Genomic DNA, 21,947 nt, shown 5'->3' on the forward strand with positions numbered 1-21,947 from the left:
GTGGATTTTTGCCGATAACGATAGTTCCACCAAACAACTATCGGTACCGATATATCGGCAAAACCGATGAATCGGTCGACCTATATACCTGTCAATTTGTTTGTCAAATTAAATGGTAGGGTAACACAGCGCAGCTTTACGTGAGTTCTAAACAAACCCACAATAGGATCAACTATTGTGCATCTCCAAGCAACAAACAGTAGTGGCGTCCGTTTCTGAATGAGTTGGTTTTTAACAAAAAATAACTTTTGCATATATTGCATAACAACATGCACTGAGAAAAATCATGTTAGCCACAGTCCCTCTCCAACTCAGAGCTGAGCCTCAGTTTGGACTATTTTTAGCTAATATGTGAAAGAGCTGTATGACAGATCATAAGATCCAGGGCATCAAATCCAGGACATCAGCTCGCAATGAACCAGAGTGAATAACAGACAAACACACTGTAAATCTGTGATCTACAAAGTCTGATGACTATACTGTACACTGAAGGACAATAATCAAAAAACAGCTTTTTTTAATGTCTGAAGGCATTTCTCCACTCTACTTAAAGCACTGGGCATTTTGGAACATGTTTACATAGGCCTATCCATGTAAAACAATTTTCCAGGGAGGCTAAAACCTCTACATTGTTGACTGCAATTATTTTACTATTTCAACACAGTGGTTAAAAGATGGAGAATGTAAGGTTGGCAGAATGTAAGGTTGACTGCAAATCTGCCTGTTAAACACTGAATAATAATTTTTTTGCATGTGGTCAAATGGTGACGACCCAAGTGTTCAATCTCAAACTCAAGGACAGATCATGGGAAAGGATCTCATAGAGCTATCAGACCTATAAACACTGGTGCTGTGAGTGACAGCAGACTCAGCCAATGACCAGCAGTGTTGGGCAGTTGCCAAAGCAATGAGACCCAGTGTTGTGGCTACCAAACACAGCTGTCACATGGCAACAATTGCACATGTATTAGCCAAGTTATATCTCAAGTATCTCAAGTTTCATGTAATGAAGCATTTAAAATCTTTCAGCCATACTATCATGAAGATTTAAATGGTTCTATACATGATTCTAGACTTATTGAAATAAATTATGCAACAATAAAAACATGTTTGTTTCAATTTAAAATAGTAAGTATTCATACTAATTTAAAAGTTTAGTCAACTTAAAATGTGAGGTTACTAAGTGAATATTTCAGTTGACTAAACTTTTTAAAAAAAAATTTAATTTTAAGGCAGCACAAACACTTACTTTTTTTTTTTTTTTAAGTTGAAACAACAATTTAACAGTGAAATGCAATGCTCACTCGTAACCCTTATGTAAAAGCATTGTTAAAGCATGTATGAATGGTGTTTATAAGAATGTGTGTCAGTGCATGTGTGAGATTAGCCTGGGAAAACCCAGACAACTTCCGGCAAATTTAGATTTGCTCTGAAAGTTAGTCTGGCAAAGAGCTCATTCAAGCCCATTTCCAATCCGTCGAAATCGAGGCACCAATCAGAAACGTTGGGGCGGGCTTTACACGATGACGACAGCGCTGGGATTTTGAAGCAGATTTTGTAGCCTACATTACAAAGATGGATGCCGCCGTCGAACATCACTCGTTCGAATCAGCTATCGCGTCTGTTTTAAGCGATTTGAACGTTTCCTTTTTGTTAAAAACCGAGCAAAGAACAACACTCGGAGATGTTTCTCCGCCGCTCTGCATACGTCATCTCCTTCATCGCTCTGATTGGGTTTAGGTCTATCCGCGACGTCCGTTGGTGACGCCCCTCTGGAAATTATTTGTCTATGACGCTTTGCCAGACCATAACTCAGTTACAACTGAGAATGGTCTGGTTTTAACCAGGCTAGTGTGAGATATTTGTTGTTACTATTTTGAGTAAAACAGTGTCAATGGAAAAAGACAACTTCATCATGGGTGACAGAGAAAGAGACAGGAAAAACAGTGGATGTAAGAGAGAAAAATAGAGGAACCGGATGAGAGTAAGTGATTCTGTGCTTACGGAAATATTTGAGGGTCTCCTCGATCTGTTCTGTGGTCAGGTCGAGGTTGACATCGGGTGAGATGAGAGGAGTGTGGAGCCAGTCATCGTGGTCATAGCCGTATATTGTGTCAGCTCTCAGCTTATAATGAGGCAACTGCTCCTCAAGCAAACTGATGATTTCCACCTCAGGAAGATCAGTGCTGTTACACACATCTGACAAGGAGAGAGAGAAAGCAAAGAGAATGATGAGAAAAATCAGGCGCCAGGGAATTGAGACATTTGCTCAATGAATGTGACTGAAAAAAAATAAAAATAATACTATGCTAAAAATAACCATGTTTTACATGTTACAACCATGTTTTCTGGTACTATGGTAGTCTTTGAAGTCAGTGCATTTGCAACAACATGTGACAAATTTTTTTTTTTTTTTTTTACAGAATTAAAATAAAATTTCAATATATAACATTCAATTATATAACAATAAATAAACTGTTCAAAATGAAGTCAAATATACTTGGTAGTTAAATATGGGTGGTGGTTACTCTTCTAGGATATCTGTGTGAACAGTAACGCTTTACAATAAGGTCTCATTTGTTAACATTAGTTAATGCATTAACTAACTAACCATGAACAGTACATTTATTAATCTTTGTTAATGTTAGTTAATAAAAATACGGTCGCTCATTGTTTGTTCATGCTAGTTCACAGTGCATTAACTAATGTTAACAAATACATTTTATTTTAACAATGTATTAGTAAATGTTGAAATTAATATTAACTAAGATTAATAAATGCTGTAGAAGTGTCATTCATTCTTAGTTCATGTTAACTAAAGTAATTATCTAATGTTAGCTTATGAAACCTTATTGTAAAATGTTACCGTGTGAACTTCATAGATATAGAAAAATGACTTTATACATTCACTAAAAACAAGCTTGGGGTGGACAGGGTTCCATTTATTGCAAAAATAGCCCAGAAACACCCCCATACACGGTGCATAAAATATTCAAATATATTTTGGCCTCGAAATATATAAAAAGTACCATGGTATTGCCATCTGATACCATCACTGATCTAATGTACCACCACCACAGTAAAACACCACATAAATTCTTTAAAGCCAATGAAGCAATATGGTTGTAATAACTGTGTAACAAGAGTGTAATAACACAACAACAATTTACTAGATGTGACCTCAAAGACACACGCTTGGGGTCAAACTAAACGTGTATACAGGAAAATACATTAAGTGCGAGTCTAGGCTGACCTCTAGTGGTCTGATGAAGAACTACACAACTAAGTTTACATTTTCCTGACAAAGTTCCTTTTGAGTTTCTCATGAACACGCATATAAATGGCAAAACTCTTAAAACTACAAGCTAGAACAATAGATAAAACAGTGATAAAACCCACAGATGGTGGAAAAATACTGAGGTTCAACTTTTTGTTCAAGCATAGCATATCTCGTTTGAATTCATAAGCACACAAACATTACATCATTACATTACAGCTAATTATCAAGCAGACACAGTCCCAACAGAATATTTTATTCTGCCCATCCTCCCTTCAGACAACATGCTGTTGTTCAACACTGCAGCCTCTCCTCCGTCAGACAACCAGCCCTTATTCCGATCCACCAATATCATTATAACTCTCTTCTGTGTAGTAACCACTAAATTGCTGCAAGCAGAAATGTAGGACTGAAATATATGTGGCAAATAAGAGACTCAACCACCATGTGTGATGGAGGCCGCATGCTCGTGTTTAACCAAGCACAGGGGTTTAACCTCTAGAATGGGACTGGCCTTGTGGCTACATTACCGAGAGCACACAGAAACAATGCAAACCCATTACAGCGGTAATGCCAAAGAGATAAACCACTGTCGGTCAGCCAAGAGAGAGAGAGAGAGAGAGAGCTGAACATCAAGTGCACTACTGGCATGTAGCACAGTGCTGACTCCTTGACCCAAGATAAAAGCAGTGTTCACCTTTAGACAAGGTCACCAAGTTTGTGCCACAGATATAATGCAACCTGGCAATGCACTTTGCATGATTTTAAAGCTGCTGTTTGTAATTTTCTGTTAAAATACTACTTTAAAGTGAAGAAACATTTGGTACACAGCAGTAGAAAGCGATTGGCAGTGTTTTATTAACATGTTCACCAAGGCTGCATTTATTTGCAACAGTAAAAACAGTAATATGGTGAATTATTATTACATTGAAATGGCTTGTCATTTTATTACAATTTAAGTTTTCTATTTTAATATATTTTAATTCATTCCTTTGATGGTAAAGCTGCATTTTCAGCAGCCATTACTCCAGTCTCCAGTGTCACATCATCAACTATTTGGTGCTTAATTATTAATAATGGTTCTTATTATCAATGTTGAAAACAATGTTGTTTTTGCTGCTTAATATATAAAAAAAAGCTGTGATACAATATTTCAAGGATTCTCTGATGCATAGAATGTTAAAAAGAACATCATAAAAAATTTTTCTTTGTATTTTGTAACATTATAAATGTCTGTATTCTTATGTTTGATCAATTTAATGCATCCTTGCTGAACAACGGTGTTAATTTGTATTTTTTTTCTCCTTTTGTGCCGTGATACGTACAACAACCAATGCATTAAAACGCTCCCAGATTCATGTTCATCCGTTTCAGAGAAAACTCTAAATGCTTTTATCACCACTCACTGAACATTTCACTTTGAAAATGTCAAAATGTGCCAGAAGCAATGTAATATTTAGCAGAAATCCAACAGACAGTCTGGGTAGCATTGTCCGGCTATGTACGAGAGTGACAACCCCACTCTAGAACTGAACTTACTCGTGCACATTTTCAGGACGAACACCAGAATTTTCGGCGAACCCCTATGAGAATGGAACTATTCTGGAAAGATTTCAGTGTTCTGGATGTCATCCTCATCGATTTGTACTTTAGTCACTGACCCTTTGGATACCCACAGCAAATAAAAAAGGGGATTGACTTTGGTTAATTCATGCAGCAAAGATGTTGTTTGAACGGGACAGTTTGAGATTCAGATTATAAAACATGGTCATCAATCCCACTGACTGTAAATGTAGCCAACTGTTCAAGAAACAGTAATTATTTAAGCATTATCTTAGCATAATAAAAAAGAGGGGGGGGAAACCCAAACGTAATAGGATTTAACTTGGCTCCTGTTCTGTAGCGCTGTGCTAAGATAGAACTGTATGGTTCAGACAGTCTTCTCTACACTGGAAAGCATGGGGCCCATGAGGGGGAAACTTACTCTGAATTGCACAGAATGACTTGAACACATATCTGCTATATAAACAGACTGCACTTGTGAAAAAAGTTTTCACAAGTGCAGTGAAAACATGAATTTTTTTCAGATTGATGAAAAGAAAATCTGTACACCGGTATCGGATGAAGGGTTCGTTCTGTTAAAATCTGACTAAAGAGTAGTCTTTGTTTAAAAAGCCAACTGTAAAAAAGAAAAAGAAAAAAGAAAAAAAGAGCAGGTCAAAACCTGTCAGGACTTTGCTGAAATGAGAAAAATTAAACAGCAGCACACACTATTAAAGCATTACTGTACATAGACAACAACATTAAACTAATAAACAGACCTAAATTCTAAAGATTTATGACAACAATCAACAGCCTATATTGGTTTCCTCTTTTGTGGACAGAAGTGTGTTGAAATATAGTGTTCTTTTGCCATGGAAAGCGAAGCCTTTTGCATGTTTGAGTGTGTGTGCTGGATGTGGATGACCAGTGATTATTTCAGGCTTGTATTTTTACAGCAACAGCACTAGTGAAAACATGCTGTCCTTCCAGTCTCCTTCACATGCATTTACGGTGGGGTCCAATTTGTAAATGATCAATTTTATTAGGACAGAATGTAAAACAAAAATCAAAACACTTTCAGTGACAAGTTGAAATTTATATACATAGTTCTATAAAATTCTCGCACACATAAGCTCATTTGGTTTGTAAAGCTGCAAGCTGTTTCAAGAGGCATGAGCTCTACAAGTTTGTGTAAAACATTTTAATAACATTATTCGAAAAATATCCAGATCTTGTGCTTCAATGGAAACATGAACGTTTGACCTTTTGCACAAAGTACGCAACATATGCCAACATATTTGCTTATTTCAGAAATACTGCCCAGAACATACAATGTCCGTATCTATATTTTACATAATTTTTATGGTTGTTAAATTCCAGGTTTTCATGTGGATTTTAAATCACAGATTTTCAGTGTGAAGCCAGACTTTTAAATCCCACTTTATGTGTATTGCAGACAGACAGACAGACAGATAGATAGATAAATAGATAGATGGACAGACAGATATATAGAGACATATAGACAGAAAGATAGCTCAACAGATAGATAGACATATAGACAGAGAGATAGATAGATAGACAGATAGATCGATAAAATAAAAATAATTAAAAAACTACACTGAATGTCTAAAATCCCTAAAAGTAACACAAAGAATCTGATAGAAAATTTCCAATCCAAGATAACATTTCTCTTTGAAGGCATTTGATGGCAATTTTTTGGCATGGCAGTACAAACTGCCAACTTACAAAGTCACAGTTCAACGAACCCTAAAGACCAGCAACTTCGCCTTAACCCTGAATCACAGAAGGACATCTGCACAAAATCTCTGTCTACAGTGAGACACCGTAGAGAAAACTCTGGCAGTGAGCAAAAGTCCAGTGCGAGTGAAGAAGCAGTACTCACTCATGGTGCTGCAGCCACGGGCACTCCGTTCACTCGCCCAAACTCACATTTTACACTCCTTCAAGATCGGACACGGCGTCCAGAGAACGAGTGATTAGAGGAAGAGAGGGAGAGTGGAAAGACGAGGGAGGAGGCAGTGAGCAAAGGCGGACACGGCCCAGCCATGTCTGGCATGCTGATGACACCAGTCACATGGTTCCCTCACTAAACATAGACTGAAGCGCTCTCAGGCCAGTTGAATTCAGCGCTCATTGTTTCTGTCCTCCTGACCCTGGATCAGTTTTCTCTTTTCGTGAAAAAAAAAAAACGCTGAACGGGCTGCAGATCAGGGGGTTTTGGGGGCGTGTGTTAGGCAGGAAGTTAGACCGCCTCAGGGGAACTGCCTCAGAGATAAATCTAGTAGTTTAACAGCTGTTCAGTGTGTTAGTAAGTATAAGGGGGAAAGAAAGAGAAGCAACCTCAACAGAACATAGTACATGCATGGATATACACAATATTTTAAACATAACAGAAAAAATTATAATCATTTTAAAATAAATAAATGGGGTCCACAATGGAAGCCTAGGATTCAAAATGAAATTTAAAACTAAAATCTAAAATAAATTGAATATATAATACCCTGATAATAATAATAAACTATTTAAACAGAAAAATAAATAAATAAATAGCATACATACAATAGTACATTATGCAGACTCGCAGAATAATATTTAAACATGGAAATGATTATAATTTTTAAATGAATTAATTCTACTCAAATTGTCATGCTGATAATATAAATGGAAATAGTATTATTAATTATAAAGAAGCAAAACAGCAGCATTTTTTATATATGAAATAAACGCATGCAAGCACACGTGTCTGAATGGGGACATTCCACATACGTAATGGTTTTTATACTGTACAAGCTGTATATATCCCCTTACACTAACCCTACCCCTAAACCTACCCATCACACAAAACTTTCTGATTTAAAAAAAAAAAAAATTAATTACTTTATTTTTCATACCAGATTTACAAATGAGGACATCCCCAAAGTGAGGTTTTTGGAGATTTTGTTCACTTCCGAGTACAAATTTGTCCCCAAAATATAGTTAAGTAGGTAGGCACACACACAAAGTTGGGTTTTCATGTTGTATGGGGACATTCCATAGGCATAATGGTTTTTATACTGTACAAACCGTCAATTCTATCCCCTTACACTAACCCTACCCATCACAGAAAACTTTCTGCATTTTAGTATTTTACAAAAAACATCACTTAGTATGATTAAGAAGCTGTTTTCCTCATGGGGACCAAAAAATGTCCACCAGGACGGACGGACGGACGGACGCACACACACACACACAATATAAATATATATATATATATATATGGTATATTTAAAAAAAACAACAACAAGTCTTATAACAATAACTTACTGTAACTAGAATTTCTCTCTCCACACACGATGGATTGTGGACGAAGTAAAAGTACAGTATTTAGTAGACACTCTTATCCAGTGTGACTTCAAAAGTGCTTTAGCTTCACACGTGACACTGATGCTGTGGTTAAGAGATGGCAAACACACAATACAGAAAGTTATCTGATAGAAAGCACTACTCATTAAGCGATAGGAATTACGTTACTATATTATTACCTGCACACCTAAAGCACTAACTCCTAAGAAAAGACAGCATTTACAAACTAATATAGATGAACATAGTCAAAAGAGGATTTTTAACACAGCATATCAATTATTTTGACTATGATAGACTGTATTAAAAATCTTGTTATCACTAAGTCTATTGAAAGTGGTGATGCCGCATGAATGCGTTCTCTATTTACTTAAGAACACAAAAGGTTTTCATGACTTTCATGACCAGCCTGGCCAAACCACACATCAGTGGTACATTACTACGGCAACGGCAGTCAAACAGTATTTCTGTTTTGGGAATTCTGAGATAATCTTTCCTGTGACTCAGGACAAGCAGTGTGACCTTGGAAACTGTGTCAAAACAATGCTAAAGTTGACTTTACAAAACTGTATTAACCTTAAACACACATGTACACATACACAACCTTGACCCTGAATGAGTGTGAGTGTTGACTTGACCCAGACCAGACCTGTTTCTGAAGACAATAGAATTCAGAGCCTATTGTAATTCAACAAGTAAACAAGCTAAAAATGAAAATAAAAATGTGGCCAGAGGAAGAATGAGTGGTGTCTGACATGTAAAGTGTTCAATTGCAACACTAATGATGGTGTTACTAGAGCAAAGTACAGACTGCTTGACAGGTTCATTTGATGTCGCAACATCTTTTTGTACATCATGTGACAAACTTCACGCATAAACACTGCGTGTTGATTTTTGCTTCCATGAAAAGGGTACAAAACACACGCGAAAACTCTAACAAACGTTTTCTTTTACTTTACCAACCAAATAATTATATAGTATTTTATTGTGTATCGTTTCAATTGGTTTTCAACCATTTGAATTTCCATTAAGTTACTCAGTTTTTTGTAATATCCATTTAAATAACAAAGGCCATTTATATATATTTAAATGGATATTACAAAAAAACTGAGTAACTAAATGGAAATTCAAATGGTTGAAAACCAATTGAAACAATACACAATAAAATACTATATAATTATTTGGTTATTACAATTATTTGGTTATATATATAATAGACTTTTAAAAAAATATATAATTCATGTTGATTGGGACACTTGATGAAAAAAGTGTCCCCACTAAACCTAAATTCACCAACACACATAAATAACGATTTATTATATAAACATATGATTGATACATTATGAAAAATATATGATGTAATCCAAATTTCAAAAGATGGTTAAAAAAATAAAAACTACATGATGTATTCTTAATTTCAAAAGACGGTTAAAAATACAAAAACTGAAAGTTGGAGCTAACTGACATATCACTCTCAAATCCTTCACTTTATCCATTTATGTTCAGTCCTGTTAGGCATCCTGTTAAATAATCAAGCTTTAATTAATAACGTTTAAACGTCTGAGCTTCCCAGAGCATATTTCTGCAAATCTGACACATTCACATTACAACACAAGCATATTGTTTACAGACATTTGATGTAAATGCAATTTTATGTCAAAGATCGTAGCAAATGGACTGAATTAAAAAAAGACAAAACATGTAACAGAACTATTTAAAACTCATTTAATGCATATGGGTCAAAGGTCAAAGATGAAAGCCAGCTCAGAGATAAGATAAGCGTCTGCTCTTCAGACAAGTTTGACTGCTGCATCTCAAACCCTCATTAAACAGAACAAGTACACAGGTTATACTGCTCTGCCCATAGCCGTTTGACCTGCTGTGGGACATAACGGCCGTCACATTAACCCTGGACATCCACTAGATGGCAGTATGTTGTGAAATTGTGTCCAGAGTAAAGAAAAGTAGGTTAAATGACCTAAAGCTTTCCATATGCTAATGAGCTGCCTGTGGCATTACAACACTCTGACGGACGAATCTCATCACAAATGAAAGCAAAACACTGGAAACACAATGCCGTGAGGGGGGTGGAGCTATGATCTCACTCATTCACCGTCTGTCCTGTCCTTCAGTGGAGGAAGGGCTGGTCACAAAACACAACCACATTTCCTTGAAGCAATGTATCATCAAGCTGACTGAAGACATTATTACCTGTGGAGTACAGAGAGCCCTAAGCTGGGATCAGGGTTATTGCTGTTAAATAAAATTAAAACCATGATAAATGTATTATTTTTCATTACTTGAAATAAAATAAGCATTAACTAAAATAAAATGTTTATTTTTTTTAAAGAATTATATTTCATCTAGTTACCAAGGAAACATTTCTCACTTTCGTTTAGTTTAAAGGCACAATATGTAAGATTTTTTTGGTTTAAAATATCCAAAAACCACTAAAACAATGTTATACATTTTATGTTGACTTGTGTACTTGCATTATCCCAAATTTTTCCAACAATGTTTAAATCCAGAGAAATCCGTAATTTTAACCAGTGTCATATACACGTCACCCTCGATTTACGGTTTTACTTCCGTAGAAACCATAGAAAACATCAAAGAAGCTTTAATATATTATGTGTCTTATTAGACAACTGAGCAACTGTTTGGATACCTTTATCAACAGAAAACTAGTATTGTTATATACAGAGGCGGACAGAGTACAGAGCTTTGTTACTTGAGTAAAAGTACAGATACCCCTTGCTAAATTTTACTCAAGTACAAGTAAAAGTACTACATTCAGATGTCTACTTAAGTAAAAGTACTAAAGTACTTGTTTTTAAAAGTACTTGAGTATCAAGAGTACAAGAGTAGATTTTCTAAATATTGCATTACTAATCTACTGCCACAGTGCTTACATTTATGCACAGAAACGTCCTACATGGAGTTATGAAAAATGTTAATGTTAATACCTTGGAGAATGTAAAAGGAATTGAAAGTAAAATCAAGTCATTTTCATCTTTTTACCATGTCGCTTTATTTAATTTAATTAAATTTTTTGGGGGTCCCATCTTTAAATGCGGGGACAACACACACACACACACACACACACACACACACACACACACACACACACACACACACACACACACACACACACACACACACACACACACACACACACACACACACACACACACACACACACACACACACACACACACACACACACACACACACACACACACACACACACACACACACCACATGTAAGGGTGGCGCTGCCAATAAAGCACCTAAAAGCTGTCACATAGAACCGGCAAAAGGAATGATTATGAATATGTAAAATATAGCAAGGAGATATTTTAATTGTTTATTAATAAACACTTGTTAATAAACAAGTGTTTTCTTTGTCAGTGTCGGCTAGATGAAGTTGACGATGCTGACTCGCGATCTTCAGTAGTGAACGCGCCAGAGAGAAATGCACATTTCATACGGATAACATAAGCAGAGAACAGTCTGTAGTCTGTTTTCTTTCGTTTTGATTTTTTCTGTTTAAAAGTAGACATATCTGTGAGAGGCAAGTAGGCTACCTTATACACTGAGTTTCGGTTAATTTATGAGACGAGATCCAGTTCACAAGCCGGCGCCTCCATTTCTTATCTATCGTCTGCTATTTACTTCTTATTTATTAAACCCAGGCAATTGGTTGATGAAACATTGATTAAAATTAAGATACAATTAATGCAAAACGAAATTCAGGTTAAAGAAAGGTTTTGTGTTTTCTGTTTGATGTCTCTGTGAAAGTTTTAAAGCATTTTTTATGCCGCTTTCAGAGCGCTCACGTCCGTAACGGAGAACACGTCCATAACATTGTTTTTTCCTCATAAATGCAAACCGGAAAAATAAAATAAAACAAAAATAATATTTTATGTACTGTGGAGACTGAGCGCCAACCCTTCTTCATTCGCTGGGTAGTAGCCTACTTTGGTTTGCGCAGTGTAATTCACAAAATTAGTAAAAATATATTTTGCCTCCTAAAGTTTTTTTTTTTAGGAAATCAGAAATCCCTCGTGGCTACGCCACTGCCACATTTGAACCTGACTGTGTTAAACACACCACATACTCAAGAACATCAAACCAAATGCTTGGCTTACATTAAAGGTGACCTATAATTCAAAATTGAATTTACCTTGGTATAGTCAAATAACAAGAGTTCAGTGCATGGACATGACATAGAGTGAATCTCAAACTGGACTGTTTTCGCGTTCTCGTTTAATTCACGTTTATGAAAAACACCCCTGAAAAACGGTCGGTTCTCCACACAATACCGACTGTGACGCAATATTCGGGATCATTAATATGTACGCCTCCAAATATTTGCATAATGCCAGCCCTCAATGCCAGGCGGAACTGCGCAGCCGAAGCATGGCAGTTGCTCAGTGTGGATGTACACATGAACACAAAAGTATTGTTTAGTTCCTTCATCTGAGCCTCTGAAGAAACAATGAGTTAATTCTATTTTCTCTGGAAATTTCACTGACGACTGTTTCCTCAACTTGGGCCAATACAGAGCTGGCCTCGGATCGAGCTACCAAGCAACACTTTCTGATGTGTAATTGTTCAAGTTCAGACAGGTAATCTTTCTCTCAAAATCATTCAATACTGTTTATGCATCAGTAAGTTAAGCCAGTGACTAAAATATCAGCTTCACATCGTTTCTTTTAGTAGGATGAAAATAATCGTATTTAAATTGTGAACAAATTATATACAGAAAGCGATCAAAGAACAATCTTTCCACACAGCGCGAGTTTATCTGGACACTTGCCAAACTCGTTATGAAATCAATGACGCACGTTACTGCACAACGAAGCTCTTACTGTATTTACATCATCGTGTTTGCATTGGTGAAAGCAGAGAGAGTGCAGAAACTGCTTTGCAATGATAAGATCTTCATTCTCGCGATCAACACACTGTCATCTGCTCAATGCTCATCACGGCAACATTTTATGTGATGGGAATAGATCTAAATACTTTAAAAACATCTCACGATTCGTTAATCTCGATAGCTGTTATAGTAAAAACGTATAATAGCACTAGTAAAAGTATTCGGGAGAGAGTTTCACATGTAATGCGTACTAGCTATTTCATATGCAAGCATGTCAGCCAATCACAGCAGTGGCCGCGGTTACACTGAATCCCACAGCAGACACGCCCCTTCAAACAGAGTGTTCAAATCAGAGGCTAAAAGCAGGCTAGGAAAAATGCTATTTATTTCTAAATTATGATTATTGTTTATCTAAAAAACATACTAACATTATAAGGGTAACCCAGGAAACATTATAAAATAATAAAAAAAAACATTCTAGGGTATAAAATCTGACCATGGAGTTGACTTTGGCGGAAAGCTGAAAGTGATTGCTGATAGGCTGTCCCAATCAGTGGCGCCTGCACAATCCAATCACGTTTGAGAGGGAAACAACAAATTGAGGGTTTCCGAGATTTTGCTTTTTTTTTACTCGGGTACTCACGGTTGTGGATAGAAATGTATTGGAGTAAAGAGTACAATATTTGCCTCTCAAATGTACTTGAGTAAAGTTCAGATCCCTCAAAATTGTACTTAAGTACTGTACTCAAGTAAATGTACTCCGTTACTGTCCGGCTCTGGTTATATAGCTCAACACGGTTAGTCTTATTGTTTGAATGTCTTGTTTTCTTGATTTACTGTGAGTAACATGTTTGTACCATGCCTCAGAGACAACACTATTTTGTCAAGTGGCTAACATAGCAAAATCAGAAAGAGCTTTATTTGTAGTAACAATAATACACCATTTTCTCCACCATACACTATATTTTAAAATAAACTGCATACCATTTAGCAACACAAGTCATCCAGCTTTTATTATTTATGATATTCACCAAGCGAACGCACAGAGTAACGTTATTACGACTTTCAACACACTCAAGCGTATTTTAGTATGATTGTTTTGACCAAGTAAAACATTCATCACTTGCAGCTGTTTTATTCAAATGAAAATAAATAAAGTGAATTTAAGTGATCAAACGTAACTAACAAAGTTCAAGTTCAGGGAAGAAGGACGTTAAGGACGAAGAAGGCAGGCGTAAAACGTTTAAACGTAAAATAAACAACAAAATAAAAGGAGCGGCAGCGGTCGACTGCGGTATATAATATAATAAAAACAGCAACGTAAAATGTCCCAGGCTTCATACCACAATAACGTTAATAAAACTTTACTACATTAGCTCATCCTTGAACATGATTTCTGCCTGACTGAGTCCTGTGGGATAGCTTTCCATCGGCTGTGGAGGTGAAGATGACAACTCCCATGATTCCATGCTCATTCACAGCGCCATCCAGCTACGCCTTTGTTATGTTTTGAAAAAGCGACCTCTAGCGGCGAAACTTACATACAGTGCCTTTAAGTTACTAAAATAACTGAAACTAAAACTTAAAGGTGCTGTCTGTAAGAATTTTTAGATGGATATATCGAGGCTTTTTAGGTTGTGTGGAATCTGCAATCTCAGACCTAGTTTGTTCGCTCTTTTCCAACGCTGCGATACGCTGTGTTTCCTGCCAACTGGCATCCCGGAGTGTCGAAATACTATTGGGTGAACTGGCAGTGGGAGAAATCACACAGACCAAAACAAAACCGAGAGACAACAAGAAATCACTTACTGAGTGATCAGAGTTATGATTTTCCCCTAGTAAACGATAAACAGGCATAAAAATCCCATAAGCCACATGTGTCAAACTCTGTCCTGGAGGGCCACTGTCCTGCAGAGTGTAGCTCCAACCAGCTCCAAAACATCTGCCTGGAAGTTTCCAGCAGGGAAGGAGACAAGAGGGGTGTCCAAACCCACTCCTGGAGGGCCACTGTCCTGCAGAGTTTAGCTCCAACTTGCCTCTACCCTGATTAGCTGGTTCAGGTGTGTTTAATTGGGGTTGGGGATGAACTCTGCAGGACAGTGGCCCTCCAGGAGCAGGATTGGACACCCATGGCGTAAATTATCAATGACTTGACAGCAACCACACAGAACACCATAGCAACATACTAAAAACAACAAAAAATGCCTTAACAACCCTAGTAGCAACACCATGTCAAAGCACCCATATTAGCAACTTATGAGAATGTCAAAATCTGGCTATGATTCCTGTAGTAACACTACTACAGAAGTCCCAACAAATCAACCGCAAACTCAACTGGGAAATTGTACATTTTTATAAGGTGATGAGTAGGAAGTCTCTCGCTGTTTCATTAAGGGCTACTTGTCAGGAGCAGGAGGAAATGGCAGCACAGAATTTGCACTATGCAAATTCAGCCAACTGAGAATCTGTGATGATAGCAGAGGAAATCTCACAAAGGGTCTTGAATGGATTATATCATAGTCAGTGATTCCCGCTAAAGTATTCACCCTAGACAAAACCAACCCATCACCCTCAACTCATTTAATACCCACAATAAACTCAAATGCTTTGGACCTCAGTCAACATTAAGGATGCAATGATATTAAAGAAACTTATTTTTAATTTAAATTATTTACTTACCCTCAAGCCATCCTAGGTGTATATGACCTTCTTCTTTCAGCCGACCACAAACAAAGTTATAATATGCTTCCGCCATCATATACATATACGTCATATACACCTGGGATGGGAATTTAGGCATCAAAACATTATAATATATATATATATATTTTTAAAAGGGCATATTCTTTTTGAGATTTCCTAAAGATTACATTTGACCATGCTATCTAATTAGAGTTTGCAATTAAATATCCAATACAGAATGATGGTGAGGGAAAAAAAAAGATCTTTCCCATCCTCCCCTTTTCTTTGGGGACATTGTAAACTAAGTGGCCAAAAACGTTCATCTTCAGTTTGAATTCTAATCACACATAAACATAATAGGGTTACACAACTACAGACCCTTAAAGACGAGCAGAGAAAATTCATGAGAGCCTTTTTGTCAAGGCCTCACACAATGTGTCTCCAGGAGACAACAGGAAAAACTACGACAGCCAAAAACTGGTGCCAAAAATTCAGTTACACTTGCCAGTTACGTTCATTTGGTGTAAGGCATTTCTCTCCAATGAATGGAATGAAAGCATTTGAATGTGCAGTCCTATTCAAACACACTGCTATGCTATTGCCCATGTATCACACACACACACACACACACAATGGATTGAGATGCTTTTACCTGATTGAAATGTATTCTTCTATAATGAAAATGAAAGTACTTCATACTGCAAACCAGACAATGAACACTGAGCAGTCCATGCTAGTCATTAACGTTGACGCATGACGAGATCTTTGAGCTTGGTTCAGGCCAGATTAGATTAGACCACCAGTGGAGGGACTTTCCTTTCAAAACCATAATACAAACTCAGCTCAGACACTAAAAGCAAATCCAACATGATTCATTAATTGCAGGTCACGTTTTTTTTTTAATACACTATAAATGTCCCTAGAATTTGACAGATACGACACATGAGCACTGGCTCAACCAATGGCATGATTCTGGGGCACATGCATTAGTGTTGTCAAAATACCAACATTTCTGTAGTCGGTATACCAACACCAAGCTGGGTTGACAATGCTGATTAATCAATTTTAACCGATCATTTTATTTGACCTGATAGTGATTCTTAAATCTCAGATTAATCTTTTAGTCTTGGCTGTTTTCAGTTAATTATGCTTGAACAAAACTTCACTAAACATTATTTGTAACACGTCTCTGAACCAACAATCGCAATAAGATTTGTGCTTTGTTACTTTTGAAATGAAACAATGTCTCAGTTTTCAAATTCTGTCAGCTTCGATACAGCCGGCATAGTTCAAGCCAAAGCGCTACCCGATCATCACTTCCTCTTTACTAGTTATAGTCCCTGAGTTTGTGCTAAAAAAGTGGGCGTTTTAAGCAGTATTTAATAAATTCTTCTGATTAACTTAAAAACCTCAGATTGGCCACTGCATTCATGCACTCAATCGGCTAGAATGCTCAATGCTTCAGAAAATACTTTGTATTGAGAAACCTTTGACGCTTTTAACACAGTATACATACAAATACGCACGAGACTGCGTAAAAGTAGCCGCCTAGCGGGTACCAGATTGATTCTGTTCTATACTGTTACTGCTAAAAAAGCTGGCATTGTTAAATTTGTTATTATTTTAGTACCAACTTGGTACCAAACTACAAGTACTTTTGACAACACTAGAACTTATGTATACCCCAGACGTCTGCATATCATCATTGAAGTCTAAATGCTAGACCTGAGCACCTCTACAACACTGGAATAAAGATGTATTCTTTACAAGTCTTTTACTGCTGACCCAAGATCAGTTGAATGTGTCACATAATAATAATAATCATTCATCATCTTTAAGATCATAATGACAGAACTGAAGCTAAAGAAACATGAGACCAATGACAGCACAGGTCAGGCATCAGTGTTGGTGCATGGCAGGTAATAAACTTTATGCCTCTTGAAGTGGCCTAGTTTCATAAATAATGGAGTCCAAACGGCCCTGTGTGTGTGTGTGTGTGTGTAAGCTGTGCGTACAGCATTACTCATGCAGAAAAACTGAAGGGAGTTACTACACTTAGTAAGTTCAGAAAGGCTTATTAGAAGCAACCGGTTTCTTTTCAATAAGCAGACATTTATAATTTCTCACTTTTTCCAAAAGTGATGTACATGCATGGTCCAAGAAACACAGAATTAAAAAATGTTTTTGTGTAAATAGTTATCAAAAACCGGTTCACTGTATGAATGTGGCAATTTATGCAAGAATGGTTTTACAGTTCACCATCCATAAACAGGCCTAAAAGGGAAATCACTTTAGAAATATTGTCCAAAATTGTGACAATAATGACACTTGGCAGATTAACAGTGTCACATACATTTTTTTTGTTCAATTATGAGTGAATTATGTGTACTAGGCAAGTATAAAAGTATAAAAATGGTCATTTTCTTTCTTTTTTTTTTTTTTTTTAGCTTTTGTAACCTCTTCACTATTATCAGTTAAATTACACCAAGTCTATATTAAAGTCCCCAAGTGGTGAAAATCAAGATTTTAATGTTGTTTATATGCTTATGTGGTGTTTTTAATATGATTTTAGTAAGACCAAACCATGTCAACACCATTGCGGCGTATTTTAACCTTAAAACTGCAGTGAACCAAAGACAGTCTCAAAAACGCGTTTTGAAATCGCTGGTGTTTCTGACATCACAAACTATCTTGTAACCAATCACGTCAACCCAAGGTGTGATCATCAACAAGTGGATCTCTGAGCTGGTGTGAGTGAGTGGAGGCAGGGCTAATTTGCATATTCATTGACCACAAAGGAGGCGCTCTCGAGCAGCCCAAAATGACAAAATGCGCACGACAACGCGCACACAGCGGCCATTGACCAAGTCCACAAGATCGTAAGTGCATATAAAGTGTGCCATTTGGGACAGGGCTAATCCCCAAACTTTGTACACTCTGACCTGTGATGGTCCCTGCATCTCTGCAAATCCTGGAGGCATCATTGGCAGTGGTCTCGCTTACATACTGCTCCTCCTGGTGGTCTGGAGCAGTGGTGGGTTGGTTCCAGAGGCACTGATGAGGGTTCCGGGGGGAGAGCGGGACGGGCCGGGCAGAGGCTGTGGCAGTGGGGGGCGATACCACGGTGTCCAGCTTGACTGCTTTTCACAGGTCAACCCCAGGAGCCATAGGGAACAGCAGACACGTGCTAACTCTCTGTCAGAGAATCAAGAGCATCTCTGATAGGACGGATCTGGAGAGGAAAGGGAAGGTAATGTAAAGCCAACAGTCGCTCAAGTCACAGGATGGAGGTTTGTTTAAAAGAATAATAGGTTTGACAGATTTTGAAAGGAGTCTCAGCATCAATATCCTTCAGCTTATCAAAAATGTCAGAAGAAAACAACTGTGCTGATATCATATTCAAGAAACAATCCTCATTGAAAGGATGGAATTCTTGAAAATAAAACTTTATTACTTACTAATAAAAGGCATAATCTTGTATTATATTTCTTAAAAACAAAACACCAGAATGTTTATAAATATTTATTATTAATTCACTTTTTTTTTGGAAAGGAAAGGAATTACAAGAAAAGGTTATGCCTTTTTTTAAATGTTTAAAAACTTTGGTCAAATCAAAGTAATGTGGCATGGCCAACAAAATTATGCGGTGCAACAATTCCTGAGGTGTGTAAAATATTGGTAACTTTAAAAAATATATTTAAAAATGTCAAAAAATAATGATTAATATCGGTTTACTCATGTTTTACCTGACTGTTATAACAAACAACATTTGAGCAGGTAAAGATTTTTGTCGTAAATGGCATAAAGCTTTTTCATTTTTAAATGTGAAACATGGACTTTAGAACAAAGATTTTAAAAGCTTTTTTCTTGTCCTTTGCCACGTTGGTTTGGGTTTTGTTTTCACTTTCACGTTTCATGTCTTTTATTTTGTAATTTAGTCTCAGTCATGGTTTCCTGGTTTGTCATGTGCTTCCCTAGTCTCTTGTGTATGTTCTGATTGGTTCCCTTGTTTCATTGTCACGTTCTCATTGGTTCATTTTTCATTGCTTTCAGGTGTGTCTTGTCTTTGTGTAAATAGCCCTCATGTTTCCATTGTCTCTTGGCGAGTATTGTCAGTGTAACCGCTGTTGGTGAGTTCTGTTCATGTTTAGGAAGTTAAGTCAACTCTTTGTTTAGTTTGATATTTTGTACATGTTTGGATTTAAATAAAACTGCACTTGGGTTTGTCTACACTCGCCTCCAGTGGATCTGTTACATCCTTATCTTTGACACTTATTATAAATGGATAAACAAATCTACCACATGTGTTGCACAGCAAACGCCACAAAGAATCTCAGAAAAGCCCAACAAATCAATACAACAATTAATTTAGCTGATAAAGATTGAAATCAGCCTGTGTTCAGCTCCCAGTTCCATTCAATCAGTGCTGTGATTTACTGCTGTACTGGGATCAGCAGTTAACCCTAAATCGACCAGACAAAGCCATTAGGACTGCCAGAGCTGTGCTGTATGTTACAGCAATCAATCCCAGTCTTGGTCAACCAAGGCCACAACACAGTAGAATTCATTGTTAAAGCAGTACTGTGCTAACAAAGACTATTGCTGATAAAGATGCGGTTGAGCTTCCTGAATGGATTTGCTAGTGAGAAAAGTAATGTGTGTAGTAATAGACATTAAAGCACAATGCGGTTTGTTGCATCATTCATTGAATGGTCTAGAATGATCAGGCACGCACTCCTGGTGTTAGGGTCAACACACACACACACACACACAAACAGACACAGACATAGGCACATTACACATGACACACACACACACAAGCTGGCTTTAGAAGCTGGCAATGATCTACTGTGAACAGTTGGTGAGATGCTGTTGGTTACAGCAGAACATGAATTTGACTCATCCCTCAGTTTGTAAAATCATGCATATAATGAAACTCTATAGGGCAAGACACTGTACCATGCTACATGTTTGAATTTTTGAGTCCCTGGCTTGACACAAGAGGCCATTAACACATACAGTATGAATTAGAAAAAATACCACAATTACAGTGATTATGTGTTATTAGATGTTCATTCACCTAGAAAAGATGTTTTATAGATCAACTTTACGGCCCAAGCGATGTGATTTAATAACCAGAAATACCTTTTGACAAATGGAATGTCTAGCCTCGAAGACTTTCACTGTATGTGCATTAAACATGATTTTTTTTTTGTCAGATGCTGTAGATTTATAGCCTGGGAAAGCCCCGACAACTTCCGGCAAATTTAGATTTGCTCTGAAAGTTAGTCTGGCAAAGAGCTCATTCAAGCCCATTTCCAATCCGCTGAAATCGAGGCACCAATCAGAAACGTTGGGGCGGGCTTTACACGATGACGACAGCGCTGGGATTTTGAAGCAGATTTTGTAGCCTACATTACAAAGATGGATGCCGCCGTCGAACATCACTCGTTCGAATCAGCTATCACGTCTGTTTTAAGCGATTTGAACGTTTCCTTTTTGTTAAAAACCGAGCAAAGAACAACACACGGAGATGTTTCTCCGCCCGCTCTGCATACGTCATCTCCTTCATCGCTCCGATTGGGTTTAGGTCTATCCGCGACGTCCGTTGGTGACGCCCCTCTGGAAATGATTTGTCTATGACGCTTTGCCAGACCATAACTCAGTTACAACTGAGAATGGTCTGGTTTTAACCAGGCTAGTAGATTTAATTGAACTTTTATTACATTAAAGGGACTATTTATCCAAAAATATGAATTCTCTTATAATTTACTTATCCTCATGTTGTTTTAAACCTGTCTGACTTTATTTCTTATGTGGAACATAAAATAAGATATTTTGAGTGTTGTTTGGATATTTGGAGTCCGTAATGACAAAACTGTTAACAACATTCTTCAAAATGTTGTTAACAGTTTTTAATGAATGTAAAAATGTTGTTAAGAGGGTCAGTAAATGAGGATAAAAAGAGCCATCCCTTTTAAGGCCATTGGACATCAGGGGACTCACATACACTCAGAAAAATTCTGTACCTATTAAAGTTTTAAAATATTAAAATACTTCTGACAAAGTAAACATTAACAATTCCATAGGCTTAACAAAAAAAGTGGAACTGCTTTAAGATACAGTTTTACTTGAGGCTAGACTAGATTTATGAGCCACATTTTCCAATTTCTAGCAACACACACCCATAAGAACAGATTTTTC

At 37.1% G+C, this 21,947-nt stretch overlaps 1 protein-coding gene across 3 annotated transcripts in view; it reads right to left on the reverse strand.

Moving 5' to 3' along the window:
• trak1a (trafficking protein, kinesin binding 1a) overlaps positions 1-18,874 on the reverse strand; it is a 60,566-nt gene extending 41,692 nt beyond the window's left edge. The window contains exons 1-2 of one of the 3 annotated variants that reach the window (XM_056236497.1): positions 18,686-18,874; positions 2,005-2,199 (exon numbers count right to left, since the gene is read on the reverse strand). Coding sequence is in view for 2 of the 3 variants with exons in the window: in XM_056236494.1 (XP_056092469.1) it covers positions 2,005-2,199; positions 6,723-6,726 (199 nt within the window). In the remaining variant the exon portion in view is untranslated. Of the gene's footprint in view, positions 1-2,004; positions 2,200-6,722; positions 6,979-18,685 lie in introns of those variants that run through there. The other 2 variants (XM_056236494.1, XM_056236498.1) reach the window with 2 other exon arrangements.
• Positions 18,875-21,947: the final 3,073 nt, after the last annotated feature.

This window comes from Rhinichthys klamathensis, unplaced genomic scaffold, assembly GCF_029890125.1.
Source record: "Rhinichthys klamathensis goyatoka isolate OS25496 unplaced genomic scaffold, OSU_Roscu_1.1 h1tg000449l_1, whole genome shotgun sequence".
NCBI lineage: Eukaryota > Metazoa > Chordata > Actinopteri > Cypriniformes > Leuciscidae > Rhinichthys > Rhinichthys klamathensis.